The sequence below is a fragment of the Dysidea avara genome, chromosome 1 (genome assembly GCF_963678975.1).
Source record: "Dysidea avara chromosome 1, odDysAvar1.4, whole genome shotgun sequence".
In the NCBI taxonomy this organism is placed as follows: Eukaryota; Metazoa; Porifera; class Demospongiae; order Dictyoceratida; family Dysideidae; genus Dysidea; species Dysidea avara.
Window position 1 is genome coordinate 30,704,139 of NC_089272.1, and position 23,137 is coordinate 30,727,275.

Sequence of the window (23,137 nt, forward strand, 5' to 3'; positions counted from 1 at the left end):
ACAACCCTACTGAATTAATGAGCAATGTAAATGTAATGAATGATTCCTCTATTAATTTACCCTCCAATCCCACTTTAACAAACCAATGTAACACTCAACAAAACATACATAGGGACAGTTTGAATATTATCAGCCTTAATTGTCAAAGTATATTGAATAAAAAAGAAGTGTTTTGGGAACTACTGGACAATCACCATCCTGACATTATAGTGGCTTGTGAAACATGGCTTAACCAATCAATTGGTGACAATGAAATTATATCATCAAATTTTAAATTATATCGTCGTGATCGTGCTGATGGATATGGTGGTGTTTTAATTGCAGTAAATAACTTTATTGATTGTCAAGCACTTCAATGTTGTAACTCCTGCGAACTTTGTGCAATCAAGATACTCTTACCTAATAACCAGTCATTGATAATTATTGGTGTGTACAGGCCACCAGATAGAAATAACTCCTACGTAGAAAGTTTGTGTGATACTATCTACCAAATTATTCTGAAATATCCAAACTCTTTTATCTGTTGTACAGGAGATTTAAATCTCCCAGATATTGATTGGAATAGTGAATCTATATTCAGTTACAGGTATCCACTGTCTATCAACCAATCAGTATTGAAGCTTTCTGCAGATTGTTCTTTTAGCCAGTTGGTAAAGTCCCCCACTCTAACCAAAACATTTTGGACCTCTTTTTTACAAACAGACCAAATCTTGTAAACCATTGCTACATTGGACCAGGCATAAGTGATCATGACATTATCCATACATCTATATGCTGTAAAATTAGGAAGTCACCTGGAACGCAACATAGACTATACATGTGGAACCAAGCAGATTTTGATCAGATACGTCACGAGTTCTCTACTTTAAGTAACAGTTTTATTGAAAATTATTCTGTTGACACACCTGTTGAGAACTTGTGGATCTCATTGCATGACAACCTCAAGTTAATTCTTGATGAATTCGTCCCTTCAAAAATGGTATCAGGGATCTGTAAGAAACCATGGATAAATAGATCAATTAAACAACTACGGCGAAGAAAGCAAAAATGTTACAATTTAGCTAAGAGATCTAAATCTGCAGTACATTGGAGAGATTACAAACTTCTCAAAAAACAGATGCAGAAAGAGTGTAGGAAAGCTTATAATGATTACATGCACCAAATGATCTACGATTCATACCAAAGTGGTAGAAAGAAAAAGTTTTTTCAGCATGTTAAATCTTTACGCAGAGACCCAGGAGGAATCCCCATGCTTGAAAAAGAAGGAAAAATGTATTCAACAGATCTTGCTAAAGCTAATATACTGAACGAGTATTTTTATTCTGTGTTTACTCAAGATAATAATGCCATATTACCAGACATGGGTAATGCCCAGTACCCAGACATGTCCGCTATACAAGTAGACACTGCAGGTATTGCAAAGTTATTAGGTGAAATAGATCCTTATAAAGGGGCCCAGATGGTATCCAACCCAAACTACTTAAGGAATTGGCAAATGAGGTTGCTCCCTGTATGGGCCTTATGTTCAGTGCTTCTCTAAAGCAAAGTGTGTTACCTAATGACTGGAAAACTGCTTTAGTGACCCCAGTATTTAAGAAGGGCAGTCGAAATGGCCCTTGTAATTATCGTCCAATATCATTAACGAGTGTGTGTTGTAAATTGTTTGAACATGTTGTCTATTCAAATATCATGTCTCACCTTGAAACGTTCAGTATTCTTTCAGAATGTCAGTACGGATTCCGTGGAAAACGTTCCGCTGAACTACAGCTACTACAAACTACCCACAATTTTGCTCTAAATTTAAACCACAAGGTACAAACTGATGTCATATTCTTGGATTTCTGTAAAGCCTTTGACAAGGTTTCACACCGATTTCTGTTACACAAGTTGCACCATTATGGTATTAGGGGAACCACTCTTCAGTGGATCTCATCGTTTCTTAATGGCCGTAGTCAAAGAGTTGTATGTAATGGTTGTATATCACACCCAGTGAATGTTACTAGTGGTGTACCTCAAGGGACAGTGTTGGGTCCCTTATTGTTTCTGGTCTATATCAATGATTTACCAGAGTGTATATCATCATCCTGTGGTCTTTTCGCAGACGACTGTGTGTTATATAGACCAATAACCAATCAAATCGATCAAGAAACTCTTCAGCAAGACTTATATAATTTACAGCTTTGGGCAAATAAGTGGTTAATGATGTTAAACGTGAATAACTGTGAAGTTCTACACATTTCACTGAAACAGATCATCAAGAAGTTGTACTTATTATATGATGAACCACTAAAGTGTGTAAATGAAGCTAGATATTTGGGAGTAATGATTGACTCCAAGCTTACTTTCAACACACATGTAAATTTAGTATGTAAGAAAGCAAACAATACCTTGTCCTTCCTGAGAAGAAATCTGTCTTCATGCCAGCGTGAAGTGAAAGCTGAAGCTTACCCGATGTATGTGCGTCCCATACTGGAGTATGCTACTTGTGTCTGGGCCCCTCACACCCAATGTAATATTGACAAGCTAGAAGCTGTTCAAAGGCGCGCAGCCAGATTTGTTATTGGAGATTTTCGCTCCACGAGCAGTGTAACACAAATGCTAACTACCTTGAAATGGAACAGTTTAAATTATCGTCAAAATATGTTAAGACTCCAAATGATGTACAAAATTATTCATATAATTATTGTGGACCTTACTCTACCAGAATGTATCACTTTTAATAGAGGAATTACCCGGGGTCATGAGTACAAACTTACCCTGCCATTCACTAGAATTGACACATATAAATTCAGCTTCTTTCCTTCCACTGCTATACTATGGAACAACTTGCAACCAGAGACTGTTGAAGCTTCATCTATCACCGTGTTTAACAACCTTCTTATAAATGAACTGTAAAATTGTAATTAGTTAGCTGTAGCTATATATTTTGATTTGTATATTGCATTTATACTCGCTGTGCGAGGTCTTGCAATTATTATAATAATAATAATAATAATCAACAGCATGAGTCTATCTGAAATGCCTTCATTTACTGATGTACAGTATCTCAATGATAGTCATTGCATAGCAGTATCCTATTCAAGTACACATGTTCCACTGAAAATGCTCTCAGATTCAATCTCAAAACATCCAAATCTCAAAATTTTCCTGTGGGGGCATGCCTCCAGACCCCTTAGTATTGGCGCGCTTTGCATGCTAGAGTGCAAAACACACTAAGGTACAGTTAATGATTTTAAAACACTTTGTAACTTACAGCCAACCCACATGACTTGCCCCCCCCACTTTTGAGTACTGTTCTCCGCCCCTGCTTATGGTGCTAAGATGGTACTTCGTCAGTATGCTCTTACTTTGGATGATGATTTAGGAGACTTTGGTTAAGTAGTGTAGTTTTGTAGTTAAGCAGTGTTAATAGTTGTATTTCCCTTGTTTTCTTTATCTTAGATTTATAAAATCTTGCTATTGACTTGGCCTGTTACCACAGTTTGGAACTCAAACAATGCAATTCTTTTCTGTAATACAGTGTACGTCAATTGAGAAATTGCGTATTGTGCAAAAGAAGAATAATTGTGGTTTTATGGTAGACTCCTGCAGTGGCGGATCCAGGATGGGGCATTTGGGGCAAATCCCCCCCCCCCCCCCCCCCCTTCAAGAAATTGCATACAAGATCGAGATACTCTAATAGAGCAGTCAATTACTCTAATAAAGCAGTCACAATGTTCATGAGGCAGTGTAACTTACCTATGAAGCTACAAATAGGATTTTATTTTACATAACAGACGTGATATAGTTGGTAAGGATAACTAGCTATTATTGTTGTGACCTTTTTTTTTTTTTTTTTTTTTTGGTCTTCAACTGGTTTTCAGCAAGTTTTTTTGGTCTTCAACTGTTTTTCAGAAAGGTGCCCCCCCTCTTTCGAAACTCTGGATCCGCCCCTGTCCTGTCTAATGGAATTTTTCAACGAAGATGAAATGCACAATGCATGCATGCTTTGAACGTACGCTAAGTATAAATGCAGGAGGCATTATTATTATAAATTTTCTTGAACAATGTGACTATAAATATAGACTAATAAGCAACAAGGGACCTAAAAAAGAAAAAGAAAAAAGGGACCTAAATATGGCCTCAGCAACCGGACACTGGACCGGTCACCGCGAATCAAGACACACGGTAGTATGTCGTGCGGATCAAGAAGCCGGCGCGCCACACCGTGTATATATTGACAGGAAGAAAGAAAACGTCATTTTCACACCTTTGTATCTCGGTGATCCCTTATCCGATTGGGACCAAATTTGCTACAGAGTTGCCCGCCAGCCAGGGGAGTCTACATTCCAAATTTGAAGGAAATCGCTCCAGCCATTTCCGAGATACGAGCTGCCAACGTTTCGATTTTTTTTTCTTCTTCGTGTTTTCGCACACTTGCAAAAATTGCTATAAAACGCAAACGCGTACTCCGATCGCCTTGAAAGTTGGCACACAGAAAGGGAGTCTAAAGGCGAATCATATAGCATCAAATTTGGTGCAAATCCGATGAATGATTCAGGATATATGACTGATTATTCGCGTAAAACAAGATCGATTTGTTGTCACGCCTACAGGGTAAACCGCTTCATGGAATGAGTTGAAAATTGCTATGTAGATGGAGTAACCATCGTAGGAGTGCCTTTTGGTGGTTTGAAAGGAATCGAGATAAAGACCACGGAGATATGACACAAAACCCGACCTGTGTCACAATTACGCGATCGATTTTTATGAATAAAAAAGTATAGTTTTACACCTACTAGGCAAACCACAAGAGCAATGAGCTGAAAATCGGTGTATACCTAAAATAATCTTCATAGAAAGTCCTTGCAGTAGTATATAAGAATTGGATTACAAACAACTGAGTTATGATTCGAAAGCCAACTCCGTGTAGCAAATGCGAGATCGAGATACTCTAATAGAACAGTCACCCTAATAGAGCATTCAGCTAATTTATTTACTCCATTATGGAATTCTATTACATTACAAGTTATTCTGTAGGGAGTTCAGCTGCAAACAGTTAATCTTATAGACAGTTCAGCAAGAAGCAAGCCACCCTGTGGAGAGTTAAGCTACAAATATATCACTGTAAAGATTCAGAACATTACAAGTCACACTGAAGAGAGTTCAGCTGAGAGTTTGGCTACACTCTCTAGAGAATTCAGCTACAAAAAAATCACAGTGGAGAGACTTCAGCTACAAACAAATTATCCTGTAGAGAGATCAGCTACAAACAAAACACTTTGCTGAGTTCAGCTACAAACAAATCAACCTTTAGAGCGATCAGCAATGAACAAATCAACCTGCAGAGAGCTCAGTTACACACAAATAAACCCGTAGAGAGAAGAGCTAGAAACAAATCACCCGGTAGAGAGTTCAGCTTCAAAAAAAATCACCCTGTAGAGACATCAGCTAGAAACTAGACACAATGTAAGGAATTCGGCTACAAGCAATCACCCTGTAGAGAGATCAGCTAAAACAAATCAACTTGCAGAGAGATCAGCTACAAACAAATCACCCTGTAGAGACATCAGCTAGAAACTAGACACAATGTAAGGAGTTCAGCTACAAGTAAATCACCCTGTAGAGAGTTCAGCTAAAACAAATCAACCTGCAGAGATATCAGCTACAAACAAATCACCTTATAGACAGTTCAGCTACAAACAAATTATCTTGTAGAGAGATCAGCTACAAACAAATCAACCTGCAGAGAGATCAGCTACACACAAATTACCCTGTAGAGAGATTAGCTAGAAACTAGACACAATGTAAGGAGTTCAGCTACAAGCAAATCACCCTGTAGAGAGTTCAGCTACAAACAAATCAACCTGTAGAGCGATCAGCTAGAAACAGATCACCCTGAAGAGAGGCCAGCTACAAAAAATCACCCTGTAGAGAGATCAGCTAGAAACAAATCACCCTGAAGAGAGATCAGCTGCAAACAAATCAGCTTATAGAGAGATCAGTTACACACAAATCAACCTGTAGAGAGATAAGCTACAAACAAATCACCCTGTAGAGAGTTCAGCTAAAACAAATCAACCTGCAGAGAGATCAGCTACAAACAAATCACCTTATAGAGAGTTCAGCTACAAACAAATTACCCTGTGGAGAGATCGGCTACAAACAAATCAACCTGTAGAAAGATTAGCTACACACAAATCAACTTGTAGAGAGATCAGCTACAAACAAATCACCCTGTAGAGAGATCGGCTACAAACAAATCAACCTGTAGAAAGATCAGCTACACACAAATCAACTTGTAGAGAGATCAGCTACAAACAAATCACCCTGTAGAGAGATCAGCTAGAAACTAGACACAATGTAAGGAGTTCGGCTACAAGTAAATAACCCTGTAGAGATTTCAGCTAAAACAAGTCAACCTGCAGAGAGATCAGCTACAACCAAATCACCTTATAGACAGTTCAGCTACAAACAAACTACCCTGTAGAGAGGTCGGCTACAAATTAATCAACCTGCAGAGAGATCAGCTACACACAAGTCAACTTGTAGAGAGATCAGCTACAAACAAATCACCCTGTAGAGAGATCAGCTAGAAACTATACACAATGTAAGGAGTTCAGCTACAAGCAAATCACCCTTTAGTGAGTTCAGCTACAAACAAATCAACCTGCAGTGAGATCACCTACAAAAAAGCACCTTGTACAAATTCAGTTACAAACAAATTACCCTGTAGAGAGATCAGCTAGAAGAATTCACCTTGTAGAGAGTTCAGCAACAAAGAAACCATCATGTAGAGAGTTCAGCTGCAAACAAATCACCTGTAGAAAATTCTGTTACAAACAAATTGCCCAGTAGAAAGATCAGCTAGAAGAAGTTACCTTGTAGAGAGTTCAGATACAAAGAAACCATTTTGTAAAGAGTTCAGCTGCAAACAAATCATCCTGTAGAGAGATCAGCTAGAAGAAGTTACGTTGTAGACAATTCAGCTACAAATAAATCACCCTATAGAAAGATCAGCTAGATTAATTCACCTTGTAGAGATTTCAGCTACAAAGAAACCACCATGTAGAGAGTTCAGCTACAAACAAGTCACCCTGTAGAAAATTCAGCTACAAACAAATCACCTGTAGAAAGATCAGCTAGAAGAAGTTACCTTGCAGAGAGTTCAGCTACAAAGAAACCATTCTGTAAAGAGCTCAGCTGCAAACAAATCACCTGTACAGAATTCAGCTACAAACAAATCACCCTGTAGAGAGATCAGCTAGAAGAAGTTACCTTGTAGATAGTTCAGCTGCAAACTATTCACCCTGTAGAGAGATCAGCTAGAAGAAGTCACCTTGTAGATAGTTCAGCTACAAACAAATCACCCTGTAGAGAGATCAGCTAGAAGAAGAGTTATAGTTCAGCTGCAAGCAGTTCACCCTGTAGAGAGATCAGCTAGAAGAAGTCATCTTGTACATAGAGTGTTAAGTTGCAAAGAAACCACCATACAGAGAGTCCTGTAATAAATATATGTATTATATATATATATAACTTGTACATTTACTGATAAATTCAGAAATATTTAAAGTATTTAATATCTGCTTCATCTTTTCTTCTTCCTGCATGTGGTAAAGAAAAAACTATAGGTTAAAAAGCCCCAAAGCCGGCCATAGGCCGGCTTTGGGGTATACAAATACAAAAAGAAGTGAAATCTAATCCAAAAACAGCCAAGCTGTAAAAAAAGGTGTGGCCCCCTAAAAGGCCATGGTGAAAAAAGATGTGAAATCCAAGGTGGCGGCCAAGAAATGGCTGTGATGGTAGGTTAATGGTAAAAATTTTAATAACGACAATTCTGGTGAATTTTGTGCCACTTGGTCTTGGCACCAAATTCACCTGAATTGTCGTTATTAAAATTTTTACCATTAACCTGCCATCACAGCCATTTCTTGGCCGCCACCTTGGATTTCACATCTTTTTCACAATGGCCTTTTAGGGGGCCGCACCTTTTTTTACAGCTTGGCTGTTTTTGGATTACATATCATTTACATCTCACCCATCCCATCACTATTCCAAAGGAAAGACCATGTAGCGTACTTAGCTAACACTCAAGAGGTTAGTCAATCTCTTATATAACTGAGTGGCGGCTTCACCCATTCCACCAGTGGTGGTGTATCAGTATGAACCTCATAGCTACTTCTGAATTTGCAGTGTATATTGGCGTTCAGCAACCGGAAGGCAGTGTTAGCTATACGGAATGCTTGCTATGTTTTTTTTAAAGGGTTTGAACTTGTTCAGCCTTGTTTACGTAACTGGGTAGTTAGTCTCTGTAGGCAGACCAGAGACAATGCAAAATGTTCACAATTGACTAGCTATACAGTAACTACGCATACGTGCTGCACAAACAACACATTGCCAGTAGCTAAACTATAATAATTTTTTTTCACATCAGACCATTAGAATCATTAATAACCAGGCGGTTAAACGCTACATTGGTAGCTAGGTCATCAGTGACCCTGGGAGCTTGGAGTTCTTGTGCACGTTCGTTGGTACGGCGGATAGGTTCCCGGGTCATGGAGCAGACTGGAGAGCTACACAATCTTTAATCCAGAAGATTAACATGATGTAGTCTATATCAATGTTAATCTTCTGGATTAAAAATTGTACAACGCGGTAATGCTGTTTCGGTGATGGCGACCATTCCATCGTCGCAGGATTGGGCAGGGTTTGCTTCTCTGCCCACAGACTGGCAGATGGCATGGATAATTGTTTAACCGCCTGGTTATTAATGATTCTGATGGTCTGATGTGAACTATAATAATATATACATACTTGATCATAGTCGATAACTGTTGCAATTAAGCTTAGATCGAGTTGTCCACATACACGTAGCTTTCTGACAGATAGCTAGTTGCTTCACGCCTCGCTTCACGCAGAGAAACTGTCACATGCAAGCTCGTGCAGTATTTATAGTGGCAATAGAGGATATGCGCTAACTTTATGACCGAAAACATTCTAATGAAAACGTGATGTTTTCTTACGTCACGATGGTGAACGAATGTATTGTAGGTATGCATAGAAAGTGCGAATCACCAAAACTAGACCAGTTACGCGAGTTTCTCCAGAGCGATAGATTCCTTTATGTGTATAACAGAGTAACTTGCAGGAGAAGCCCCATCCGTAGTTTATGTGGCAAGTTAGAGTCCGAGCCGCATTTGCTACCTATACTTTTGTATGGGATTCACGATAGTCGTTCACCGTCAAAAATTCTTGGGAACGCCGCAAATCTTGTTATATTGATCATTTTTCGTTCAAATTATTAATAGCGCATATCCTCTATTTCATGCCTATCATATTTCGGATATGTTAGAAAACTGCATTGTTGAATGTTGATAAGCTACAAAACATACGACTTTGTGTACAATATAAACTTTACTCCGTAAAATTCCGTATAGTGTTTGCGAAGATACCGTGCATCATTAGCATCAATATTTACCGAAATTATTTCCTGAGTGTGGGAAATAGATTGAATTTCCATGGCAGAAATGGTACTGTCAGCGTTTGCTCGATTTGTCACGAGTATATTAACAGGACTTTCGTGATCTCATCTCAGTGTGTTTCCTGGGGTAACAGATCACGCTATGACTATGCACCCCTGCACCGTAAACTTAGGTTAACGGACACGAAGTTCGTTAAATCGGTTCACGGTTGAGGTGTAAGTTATTTGTGTAATTTAATTTTTAGGTTCATGTAACAGTGTACGAGGCTTGTCTTCCTCCCTTCTTTCTGCTGATGTCAACCAGCTCATTTTTCCCTATGAGGAGGCTGCTGTCACACTTTTTTCTAGAACTTCTGGTAATCCTTCAATCCTCCCATCTTCTCAGCAAGACCTACAGGCTATAATCGACCAAAGCATCTTTGATAACCTGTATGCTACTCTCAGTATTAGGGATCAGGCACGTTTAACTGCTCTAGCACATCCTTCTGGTACAAGCAGTGGCTGGCTTAAAGCTATCCCTAAAGCCTGTCTTGGTTTGGCCATCCCTGGTCCAGAATTTGTTATAGGTTTACGTTTGTGGCTTGGTGTAACCTTGTTTCCTCTTTCTTCATTGTGCACTTGCCTCTCTTCTATAGACAGCTTTGGCGACCATCTGTTAGGTTGCTCTCATGGTCCTATGAGAATCCGTCTTCATGACACCCTTGTTAACATCATTTATAATGCCCTTTCTCAAGACAATCCTGGTGTCCTTAAGGAACAGAGGGCTTCATATGATGATGGCCTGAGGCCTGGTGATATCTTTCATCCTGATTTTCAACACGGACGTTCTGCTTACTTCGACGTCTCTGTACGCAGCACTATTCAGCCTGCTTTCATTTCCTCTTCTGCTGCATGTGTTGGGGTAGCTGCTGCAGCTGGAGAGTTGGCCAAGGGTCAGAAGCATTTGGCAGCTGTGGAGAAGGCTGGTTCTGAGTTTGTTCCTTTGGTAGTGGAGTGCTTTGGAGTGTGGACCCCTTTTGCCCTGAGAATGTTAAGAATTATTGCTGACTGTACCACCCCTAGAAGCGGTGTTCCTACCAAGCTTGCAAGAAAGAATTTATTGCAACAACTTTCTGTTGCACTGTGGCAAAGCAATGCTAAAATGATTTTAAGATATTGGGCTCTTCAGGACAATGATGATGATAACAATCCCCTTTTTCCTTGATTGATTGTATTCCTAGTAGTAGTATATAGTAGCAGTAGTAATAGTAGTTTGGCTGAGTAGTTGTATGTGTAGTTGTAACCATTTTATTATTTGTTTTCAAAAAAAAACTTGTAAGTATTGTTAAAAAATTTTTTTGTTAAGGTAAGTGCGGGTAATTCCGGACAGCGGCTAATTCCGGACACTTAGATCGTTCTCAACAATGGTAGAATCCCCGGGCCTATAATTTGGTATGCTAATGCAGTGTCCTATGGCCTATCTACAAATCAAAATTGAAGCGAATCTGTTATTCCATCGCGAAGTTTGACACGGATTTGTAGCGTAATCACGGATATTTTTGTTCAAAAACTTTGAAAATGTTAATGTAACCTGGCACCCAAAGCTCATATTTTCGATTTTCAAAGACTTATAAGAAGATCATACCCTCAGGTAATTACATAGCAAAAATCGTAAGAATCCATGCTGCACAGGCGGAGTGGCAGTCGATTTTTCAGCAGCTGTTCTATTGAAATACAAAGAAAATATTCGCGAATTACACAAACTTTTTAAAATACGCACTGCTGCTTCCTCTTAAAGGGTATGAACTTTCTACTTGATTTATAAGCTCCAGATGAGTGGTACTTTAGTCTCCATACTTTTATAGAGGATTGGTAACCTGTAGAAGGCGCTACTTGTTTGTTATTCGAAGTGTCCGGAATTAGCCGCATGTTGCATTTTTACATGCTGTTAAATTTCGGCTCATAACTCCTCAGCAGTTAATTGTATCGAAACGAAATTTGTACTGCAGATGCATCTTAAGATACACTTTAAAACGATTCCTAGAGTTGTCTTAACTCTTTGTGAATGCAGCGCTAGGGTGATTTTATCAAAGAGTGTCCGGAATTACCCTCATTTACCTTACTGTGCAGGGGGAACATGTATGCACAAAGTAATTACATTACAAAAATTATGAATTAAGATAACAGTCCTGTTAATCTTTGTTTGAAATTATTGAGGTCTGAAACAAGCACAACATCATCTGATAAAGAGTTCCACAACTTAATACTGCTTGGAAGAAAAGAGTTTGAATAGGCATTAGTTCTTGCTGGTAATTGTAAGAATCTCTTTGAGTGTCCACATGTAGGGTACAAGGGCGAGGTGGGAGTAAAAGTCAGCGTAAATGTCTACAATGTGATGAATAACATTATTGATCTATGTTCATTTCGCCTATCAGCAAGTGAACTCCAGCCAAGATTAGTAAGCATGTTGGATACACTATCATAAGGTGAGTAATTGTTGAATACAAATCTAGCAGACCTCCTTTGTACAGATTCTAGGGCTTGAATGTTTCTCTGCGTGTATGGCGACCAAATGGTTGATGATTAGTCAAGAATTGACCTTACCATGATTTGGTAACAGGTGACTTTGATGTTGACAAGGAATGATTTTAGGTTTCGCTAGAGAAAGCTCTTAACATTGTTAGCCTTAAATTTGTTGTAATCTGTCTTATATGCTCATCCCACATTAGGTGTTGGTCTATAGTAACTCCTAAGTATTTAGCATAAGGTACTTCTTTAATCTTTTCATTTTGTATGTAGTAAGACATCTGAATGGGATTCGCTTTATTAGTGACTCTAAGAAACTTGCATTTGGAAGGGTTAAATATCATGTTCCACTTTTTAGCCAATTGTTCTAGGGTGTTTAAGTCAGCTTGTAACTGGTGACAGTCATCTGGTGTTGTGATTGTTGAGTACAAAAGTACATCATCAGCATACAGTTTTATTTTACTTTTTATACCCTCTGGTAGGCCATTTATAAAGCATAGAAACAGTAAAGGAGCTAGGACAGAGCCTTGAGGTACTCCTGAAGTGACATTGGTTGTAGAGCTGTAATGACCTTCTATGATGACATGCTGAGTTCTTTGACTTTAAAAATTTTCTAGCCAGGATAGAACGTTACCTCGTATATATACCATAGTGATCAAGTTTATGAATTAAACAGGAAAGGTCAACTTTGTCAAAAGCTTTGGCGAAGTCTAAAAAAATTACATCAGTTTGTAAGTTATTGTCTAGGCTTTTTGCCAAGTCATTGATGGTTAAGAGCACTTGAGTTTTGCAAGATCTCCCTTGTCTAAATCCATGTTGGTTATCACTTAGTACTTGACGTTTGTTAAGATGAGAGAATATGTGCGTATAGATGATGTGTTCAAGGAGCTTACAGCAAACACTGGTTAATGATATTGGGCGGTAGTTACTAGGAATGCTATGGTTGCTTTTATTATGAACAGGGACAATGTTAGCTATTTTCCAATCTTCTGGTACTTGGCATTGTTGTAGAGAGGCTTGAAAAACCATTGTGAAGATTGGAGAAAGCTCTGGGCTGAGCTGTTTCAGTAGGCGTGTGGGTATATTGTCTGGGCCTTGTGAGGATCTAGGTTATCTTTACTCCATGCATGTCAATAGTGATTGGAGCGATATCCAATCACTATTGACATGCATGGAGTAAAGTATTTATTATATCCTCACAAAGCCACTGGCCCAGACAATATACCCACACGCCTACTGAAACAGCTCAGCCCAGTGTAGTAGCTAATGAAGGGAAAGCCAAAAAGGAACCTAGTATCGCACAGCGTTCGTGCTCAGAATGTCTTGCCTGTTAACAATTCGTACAGTAGAAGCATCCTTCACTGCATAGTTACACCAGTAGCTATACTGATACCAAATTTAGATTGTATAATCTACAGTTTAGCGAATTTGGTAACAACTTAAATTTGGAATTTTCCCACTGAGGTAGCTAGCTAATTAAAGTTTCCAATAAGTTGATGTATGGAGAGCGTATTATGCCATCATCAGCAGTGAATGACTGTCACTATGGTATTTCTAGTATGGTCAACACTGGATACAGAAATTCAAGGGCTGTCTTTTTCTGTATGGTGTGCATGCTGTAGAGATTTTGTGAGTTAAATTATCTTACATGTATGTGGCTGGACAAATCTATCCTCCAATAAGGCTACTAAGTGTGAACAATTCTCTTGGTAAGGGGAAACCAGCTTGCAACTGTGAGTGCAGATATTTAAGCTTTCATATACCACTGAGACTAGCATTTGAGTGCATACAGTGTAGTTGTATCAAATGAATCCTAAACATAGAATATTGGCAATAGTATGTGGCATGTCTGTGTGCACAGGTACTGTATCTTATGTACAGTACTCATGTCATCACATGTTGTATCTGGGTCACTCTCATGAGTCTTTCATTACAGTGACTGGTGTATCAGCAGTGGAGTCTTCATTTGTTCCTGCAACAGAGGTGGGGTCAGCATAATCACATTAAGCAGAGGTACTAATTGCGGTGGCAGACTGGCCTTGTGAATAACCTCTGCGAGGTAGGTGATGCGGTCATCCAGAGTAAATTGATACAAATCAGCATTCGAGATTCCTTCTCCTAGCTCGTCCTATTTGGATTTGTCTGCAGGAATAAATGACCTCCCTGCAATTGTTACTATTATACTTATATTACTAAGCTATAGGTGTGTACTATCAACTTACATCTAGTTTACTTGATATTGTGAGTACTGCATCATTGCTTGTGCATAGCATACAGTACATAGTGGTACAGTAACTATGTATATGCATCTCCAAAGCCAAATAGTGTAAGTTGAGGATAAGTAATAGGTGTTGGTGAAGTGCAGATCTATTGACTGCTCTATTAGAAATTATCTTATAGTTACCCAGTTAAGCTGGAGATGGCAGTGGGAAGTATGTCTGTGCCACCTCTTCATCTGCCCTGAAGCCAGTGCAAATATATCCTCTTTGTACATGCTTTGTATGAAGCCATACATACACCTTGAAAATGGAAGTAGAGGTGAGCAGGAGTTTATCCCGAATGCTACATACTGCCCTTCATGCTGATCAATCATTTCATCTCGGTATCCATAATACTGTATGTGCTAGCAAATAATCATTCCTCACTTGCTAAATTGTACCAGTTTAAGATTACTGTAGTTTGTGGTAAGGAGCTCGAGATTGGTGGGATGAGATTCTTACACTGCAAATACACACACTGCATACACAAATGTGTGATAGTAGTTACCAAATAACATTTACCAGGGAATGTGATGACCCAAGTGTTTGATAGACACTTAGAACCTTGATATAACCTTCTATATACCATGCAATTCTGGGACTATACCAATGGTAGCACTCCAAGGTAGAAGAAGGATGTGTGTAAGTGCATAATTGTGAACAACATAATGTCAGCCAGGCACATTGTTATTGGAATATGTTTATGCGGTTAAACAAATATGTATATTTTCATAGTCAGATTCTGAGATAACCTATTGCAACTTCATGACTATCAGCCTGTAAATTGTCAATGACAGTCTCAAATTTTTGTCATTGCAGTACACAAAGATATCTAATATCCATTGTACCTGTTGTAACAATATACCTGGAAGCTATGTACCACAATAAGGCTACCATTAGTATGGGTGCACTTCTAATGCAACCTGATAATGTTATCATGGTTCCCAGGTTTACCTTTCTTTGTGATGTTTATAAGTTAGCACTAGGGCAATATATAAATTTTCAATGTTTTACTTTTGCATCCTTATAAATATTGCGTTGTGCTACAAAATTTTCATAGTCAATTATGCAGCCGGTATAATATGATAAATGCAGGTCATGTACACCAGCTGGGGAAGATGTCAGAGATCATGGACATTGCATAACTGCTATCAGTGCATTGCACTAGATTAGATTCTGAATGTCATACAAAAAGAAGTGAAATCTAATCCAAAAACAGCCAAGCTGTAAAAAAAGGTGTGGCCCCCTAAAAGGCCATGGTGAAAAAAGATGTGAAATCCAAGGTGGCGGCCAAGAAATGGCTGTGATGGTAGGTTAATGGTAAAAATTTTAATAACGACAATTCAGGTGAATTTGGTGCCAAGACCAAGTGGCACAAAATTCAACTGAATTGTCGTTATTAAAATTTTTACTATTAACCTACCATCACAGCCATTTCTTGGCCGCCACCTTGGATTTCACATCTTTTTTCACAATGGCCTTTTAGGGAGCCGCACCTTTTTTTACAGCTTGGCTGTTTTTGGATTACATATCATTTACATCTCACCCATCCCATCACTATTCCAAAGGAAAGACCATGTAGCGTACTTAGCTAACACTCAAGAGGTTAGTCAATCTCTTATACAACTGAGTGGCGGCTTCACCCATTCCACCAGTGGTGGTGTATCAGTATGAACCTCATAGCTACTTCTGAATTTGCAGTGTATATTGGCGTTCAGCAACCGGAAGGCAGTGTTAGCTATACGGAATGCTTGCTATGTTTTTTTTAAAGGGTTTGAACTTGCTCAGCCTTGTTTACGTAACTGGGTAGTTAGTCTCTGTAGGCAGACCAGAGACAATGCAAAATGTTCACAATTGACTAGCTATACAGTAACTACGCATACGTGCTGCACAAACAACACATTGCCAGTAGCTAAACTATAATAATTTTTTTACATCAGACCATTAGAATCATTAATAACCAGGCGGTTAAACGCTACATTGGTAACTAGGTCATCAGTGACCCTGGGAGCTTGGAGTTCTTGTGCACGTTCGTTGGTACGGCGGATAGGTTCCCGGGTCATGGAGCAGACTGGAGAGCTACACAATCTTTAATCCAGAAGATTAACATTGATGTAGTCTATATCAATGTTAATCTTCTGGATTAAAAATTGTACAACGCGGTAATGCTGTTTCGGTGATGGCGACCATTCCATCGTCGCAGGATTGGGCAGGGTTTGCTTCTCTGCCCACAGACTGGCAGATGGCATGGATTGCAAATTGTTTAACCGCCTGGTTATTAATGATTCTGATGGTCTGATGTGAACTATAATAATATATACATACTTGATCATAGTCGATAACTGTTGCAATTAAGGCCACTGCAATGAGATAACTTGTTTCTCATCAACCGCCCGCATCAAATTTTTAGTTATGCACATGCGCACCCATTATCGCACGTGATAAGGTTGGTATTAACAGCATGGCTCTCTTGTGTGTGACGGTAGTGGATTTATCTCGTAGAAAATCGCTGCTTCCTTGGGAAATCGTTCAATCCCATTCGGATACAGCTACCTTTCGTGAATTTTTCAATTCTATGTTGGTTCCGAAGCTGTCTAGCTCATCAACTACCACTGAAGCACCACAGGTGAGTTCTAGCTAGCTAGCTATATTGTTTTAAAAATATGAGCGTATTTTGGAATTGAAATGATCATATGCATGGTCGCCACTGTTGTAGTTTAATAATTGACTGCATGCAATCATTATAAAGAGCCTATAAAAACTTCAGTAGCCGTATTGTCTATAGGTGGCCCTTTTATACAGTGTCGATCTATGGTTGCTTCTAGCTTCTTCTTACTTCTTATCTACTTTACCAGTTAGGCACTGGAGGGTGGACACAGAAGGCAGAGCCTGTTCGAGGTGTTTACCCATAGCCAAGGAGCCTGAAAGCTATATTGTATGATATTAAAGGACACTGGAGCTAAGATGGAGAATATGGTATAGGGAAAGTATACAGTGTATATTGTATTAGGTTACAAATATGGTCTTTGTAGCTATTCTCAAAGCCACAAAATCCAGGTGGGGTTTAGTTTATGGGATATTGAAATCACTTGAATACATGGCATTTTATTGATCCACCCAGCCATGTCTAGCCAACCCAGTGGCCTCAAAAGAACCCAAGGGGCGCTTATACTGAAAAGGGCATACATTATGGCTGCCATGATGCATAAGCAGACTTGATTATTTGATGCTTTTTATACTATAATGGCCATATAGAACGAAAATCTTTTACTGCATGGCATTAATAAAACTTTTTGCTCTGGTTAGGTGGATTTTGTTGAATATGGGCATAAATATATATTGCAAATTAGCTACTTTTTTATTACGATTTTCAATTCACAGATTGCAGAAGTATTTGTTGGCAACAGCAAGGAATCCTTATCTTTAAAGGCTAACCCCGATTTAGCAGTAAATTCAGTAGCAAAAGAGTTTGGAAAGTTTATCAAGTTTTTTGTTGATACTTCAGAAGATGTATGTGTGGTGGAAGTTCAACGTCCAAATGCATTTGACATTTTGAAACAATCTCAGTTAGAAATACCAAGGAAAAAGGTTCCATCATGTATTCAAGAGAGAAACAAAAAGGATAGGTTATATAATGAAATCATATATTACCTAGAATTGAAAAAACTTCATTGGAATTCTAATGAGGTAAATTCATCAGGAACCAATTTTGTAAAATCACTGTGTGAGGTTTTATGGTACATAGACGGGCATCAAAGTACCATTTCTGCTCGTGGATATCAAATTCCTGCTTGTTTTAAAGATTTTCAGGGATTCAATGCTCCTGAATTATCAAAACATCGCAAACGCTCAGCAGGTAATATGTCTGCTGATATCATTCAAAGCTTGAGTACAAAATTATTTAGATTATTGCAAGCTAATTATATTTCAAGAGAAAATTGGGCGTCTATGAGGCAAAGTTGTGAACTGCTGGCAAACACCTTGCATCTTTATGCATGTGAAATTCAAGATAAAAGCAAAGTCATGAAAACTATTCATTCATCTGGTACACCCTGGAGATCCATTGACAAAAGTATGGATATTTTGTATTTAAAGCCAATTGGGAGTGTTTGCACTGAGCTTCAAGATATCTGTGAACAGCTCTCAAAGGCAGGCCCTTATTCCCTAATTTATTTGCATTCTTATCTACCCTCTGATAACCAGAAAAAGTATTACATGGTTAAGAAGCTTAAAGCTGGCTTATCTGTTTCTGCATTATTACTCATCTACTCAAGTGGTAATAATTGTGGAAATGCATATTTTGTTTGGCATGTACCAGACAATTGTCTTGATCAAGCACTCAAAAACAGCCAAGTGGTCATTGAAGAAATTAAAAAGCATATTCCAGTTTATCACACAAGGATGATGATTCAAGAATTTATTCAAAAGTTTGGGCAGGTAACACATACAGTTAAGCCAGCAGTTTTAAGATATTCTTGTAAAGATCTTACAGGTGACTGCTCCAGTAGTGACACAACTGATCAGGCCGAAATTGACGAACGAGTGAAGCAAGCAATTGAAATGGAAGATCCATCTATAGTAATGGACCTCCGGCATAATAATTCTGGCATGAAGTCTCAATATGACGTGTTTTGGGATGAATGTAGTAAATTACTTGAAGAATCAGTTGGTACAGCTGTGGATGATCGTCGTCATACAAATATTACACACATTGCAAGTGCAATATCAATATCAATCCGTGACTTTAGAGATCAAGTAGCAGCAAGATGTCCAGCAGACACTAAAATTCCAAGTATAGAATGGATTAGATTACAGGTTTGGCCCAAAGCACCCAATTCTCTAAGAGCCCCCTCCACCACACAGGCCGTTTTAAAGTACGCTTCAAAGTTCAACAACGTCAGTTCAGAAAAGATCACCCTGATTGTCATTACGCAGCTGGTGTTTTTCGATATTTAAGAGAATATGCAGTTCTTTTTAGGGAACACTGCTTATTTTATTGCCTCGATGACAAACATAGGATAAAAATTGGCGAGCCCAATGTCCCAGTAGCAGCAGCTGAGCGAGGACATCGTGTATTCACAGCACCTGGCTCAGAGTTTTTGGTGGCTGATCATGACTTTACAAAGCTCAGCTTTATACCATCAGTCTTTTTTAAAGTTGCTATCCCAGATGATATTTCTGGCTCTTGGTATTCAGGTAAAGTCCATATTAGTTTAAAAGAAGGTACTTTTGAGCCATCCAGCCCAATAAGGCATGCTTCTGAACTTATTTCTTTGATCGAAACAGATGTTCAGTCAAAGCCTATTTTGTTTTTATATACTGATGGGGGTCCTGACCACCGGCTTACTTTTATTGCAGTTCAGTTATCTCTGATTTCATTATTTCTACAATTTGATCTAGATTATCTTTGTGCAGCCAAGACAGCCCCTTACCATTCATGGAGAAATCCAGTGGAGCGCATTATGTCAGTCATCAACCTGGGACTGCAATGTGTTGGACTAGCACGGAATGGAATGGATGATGACAGCGAACAGTTATTGGGAAAAGCTGGAAATATGAAGGAAATTAGAGCTGCAGCTGCTAAGCATCCCACACTGAGAGAGGCCATAATTTATTCAGCTGCTGGTCCAAAAATCTGTCTTGCACAAGTCCTATCAAGACTTCAACTAAAACAAGAAAGTTTTAATGTTTTTAATGCTGCTACTGCAGAAGCTATGGACCAGTCTTTGACTGTGCTAAAGCAAATTGATGACACAATAATAAATACATCTATTAACAAAAAATCCCTGCCTGATCATCCAAACTTGAAAGAGTTCATGCAACATTGCTGCAGGAAGCGGCATTACTTTTTTGAGATCCGTAAATGTGGCTCTTTAGAATGTAATATATGTAAGCCACCTCGATTATCTGAAGAAATATTTAAACAACTTAATTCATTGCCAGATCCTACACCTGGAAGTGACAACCATTATTTAAGTTTCAGCCAGATATTTGGTCAAGTTACCACTGAAGAACATCGACCATCTCTCCATGTCAAGACACCTAAAAAAACACTACCATTTTCTGCAAGTGTGCAACATGTAAAGAATGTTGACATGATGATGTTGTGTGAGGAATGTGATATGTGGCGTCTGTTGTACTGTAAAACAAAGTTAAAGAAAACACAACGCACATCACTGGAGTCATTGCTTGACAACTATTCTTATACATGTGGCTCTTCATTACAGGATATGGAACTTCCAGAGCCCTTTTCAGAAGTATATGTGCGCAATATCAATTGCTATGACCCTATTGAGAAGCTGTACTATTCAGCAGGCTATACTCCAATATGTATTTACTGTGCTGAAGAAGTTGAAGTTGATGTGGACTCAGCGTTTTACCCTCAATGTGCACACTGCCAAAAACCTAAAATAAAAAAATTGATCATACTGCTTTTGTAATAGTGTATTATACAATTTTTCTTTATGTGTCAGCTACTGTATGAAGTTTTTATGTGACTTACAAATAATGAGATAACCCGCCCGCCCGCATCTGTTATTCTATGAGAAGCTGATGAGAAACAAGTTATCTCATTGCAGTGGCCTAAGCTTAGATCGAGTTGTCCACATACACGTAGCTTTCTGACAGATAGCTAGTTGCTTCACGCCTCGCTTCACGCAGAGAAACTGTCACATGCAAGCTCGTGCAGTATTTATAGTGGCAATAGAGGATATGCGCTAACTTTATGACCGAAAACATTCTAATGAAAACGTGATGTTTTCTTACGTCACGACGGTGAACGAATGTATTGTAGGTATGCATAGAAAGTGCGAATCACCAAAACTAGACCAGTTACGCGAGTTTCTCCAGAGCGATAGATTCCTTTATGTGTATAACAGAGTAACTGGCAGGAGAAGCCCCATCCGTAGTTTATGTGGCAAGTTAGAGTCCGAGCCGCATTTGCTACCTATACTTTTGTATGGGATTCACGATAGTCGTTCACCGTCAAAAATTCTTGGGAACGCCGCAAATCTTGTTATATTGATCATTTTTCGTTCAAATTATTAATAGCGCATATCCTCTATTTCATGCCTATCATATTTCGGATATGTTAGAAAACTGCATTGTTGAATGTTGATAAGCTACAAAACATACGACTTTGTGTACAATATAAACTTTACTCCGTAAATTTCCGTATAGTGTTTGTGAAGATACCGTGCTTCATTAGCATCAATGTTTACCGAAAGTATTTCCTGTGGGAAATACAGTATAGGTTGAATTTCCATGGCAAAAATGGTACTGTCAGCGTTTGCTCGATTTGTCACGAGTATATTAACAGAATTTTCGTCATCTCATCTCAGTGTGTTTCTGGAGTAACATTGAGATCACGTGTATTAGCCGGCACCGTAAACTTCCGCGCATTTAGGTTAACGGACAAGAGGTTCATTTCATCGGTTCACGGTTGAGGTGTAAGTTATTTGTTTAGTAGCTAATGAAGGGAAAGCCAAAAAGGAACCTATATATAGCTAGTATCGCGCAATGTGAGCCTTCTTGCAAAGAAACTTAAATCAGTGCCAACCCAGGGGCGGATCTAGGATTTATAAAAGGGGGGGGGGGGGGGGCTAACTCAAGGTACTAATCTGTTGGGTAGAGGTGTGCAAAGCACACTTCCCAGCATGCTTTGCATGCTGGAACTAGGGGGGTCTGGGGGCATGCCCCCCCAGGAAATTTTTGAAAATAGATGCTAAAATACTGCAATTTGGAAACATTTCCACATAAAATTCATAATATTTTCTGCCTGTAGATATTTCATATACTGCCTTTAGATTATAGGTATGGCTTTCTAAAGCATTTTGCTAATCAAAATGTTTGGGTAGGTACAGACAACCAAGTACATGATGCACCCCTCTCACAATTGCACAACACCGAATAGGTGCATGTTAGAATAATATAATGTTGAACGTGGAAAATTTTGAAATTTGAACAATACAAGATTGAATCTGAGCATTTTCAATGAAAATTGTGTACCTGAATTAAGTATTGCCATATATATTAACTACACAAGTGGATGAATGAAGCCCTTTAAACAAACCAATGCACTTCATTGCATATATGTATAGGTGCAGGCAGATTTGGAAAAATTCTATAACAGAACCAACTACATGTTTCCAGTGAATGTTCTATTAGAGTAGTTAGCTGACTGCTCTATTAGAGTATCTCCATCTTGTACACTTCCAATGCTGATCTGGGTCCTTGTTGCATAAACTTTGGCATAAATCCACTGATAATACCTTGGAAAGATGTTTATAAGGTGGTTTTATGAGTATTTGTATTATTAGTGATCATATAATTATAAAATTTCAATATAATACTCAGCATATTGATCAAGTAAAACCTAAAATGAAAGGAGGGGCTTCAGCCCCCAAAGCCCCCCCCCCCAGGATCCGCCCCTGGGCAGTGCCCCCTCACTTTTTCAATGCTCAGTTGCCAAATTAAAGCAACTACATTATTCATTAGCCAACTTACTTTGCCTTTATCTACTGGGATTTGTGCTAAAGGTTATGCAAGCATGGAACATTGCATGAATCAGTACTGGGAGCGCACGAGATCGATATTCTCTAATAGAGCAGTGTTGATGTGTTCATTGAGGTGAACGAGGATCTCTTTCCCAGCTGCTGAGATATCAGCACCAGAATCAGGGAGAGCTTTACAGTAATAAGAACCATTTGCAGAAGTGATGTTAACTGTGATTAATGGAGCTGGATCAGAGGAAGCCACGTGGCGAATGTTAGATAGTCTTCTGGGGTGAGGCGTGGTGGCTGGGGCGGTGAAGGGACCATGGTGCCTAGCCTTGCTTCGGCAAACCTTTGCAAAATGGCCAACTTTTTGGCAGTTAAAGCAGGTTTGATTGTAAGCTGGGCACTGGGTCCGGCCG

General features: G+C 38.9%; 2 protein-coding genes across 3 annotated transcripts in view; one reads left to right on the plus strand and one right to left on the minus strand.

The window, feature by feature from the left end:
- LOC136261367 (adhesion G protein-coupled receptor L4-like) overlaps positions 1-17,124 on the minus strand; it is a 134,002-nt gene extending 116,878 nt beyond the window's left edge. The window contains exon 1 of one of the 2 annotated variants that reach the window (XM_066055373.1): positions 16,549-17,124. In XM_066055373.1, coding sequence (XP_065911445.1) covers positions 16,549-16,556 — 8 coding nt within the window. In that variant the 5' untranslated portion in view covers positions 16,557-17,124. Of the gene's footprint in view, positions 1-8,793; positions 8,890-16,548 lie in introns of those variants that run through there. The other variant, XM_066055365.1, reaches the window with a different exon arrangement.
- Positions 17,125-18,297: 1,173 nt separating this feature from the next.
- On the plus strand, positions 18,298-20,740 carry LOC136244259 (uncharacterized). Its single transcript, XM_066035840.1, has 2 exons — positions 18,298-18,961; positions 19,039-20,740. Exons 1-2 carry the CDS (start codon positions 18,298-18,300, stop codon positions 20,661-20,663), a joined length of 2,289 nt encoding a protein of 762 aa, XP_065891912.1. The 3' UTR covers positions 20,664-20,740.
- Positions 20,741-23,137: the final 2,397 nt, after the last annotated feature.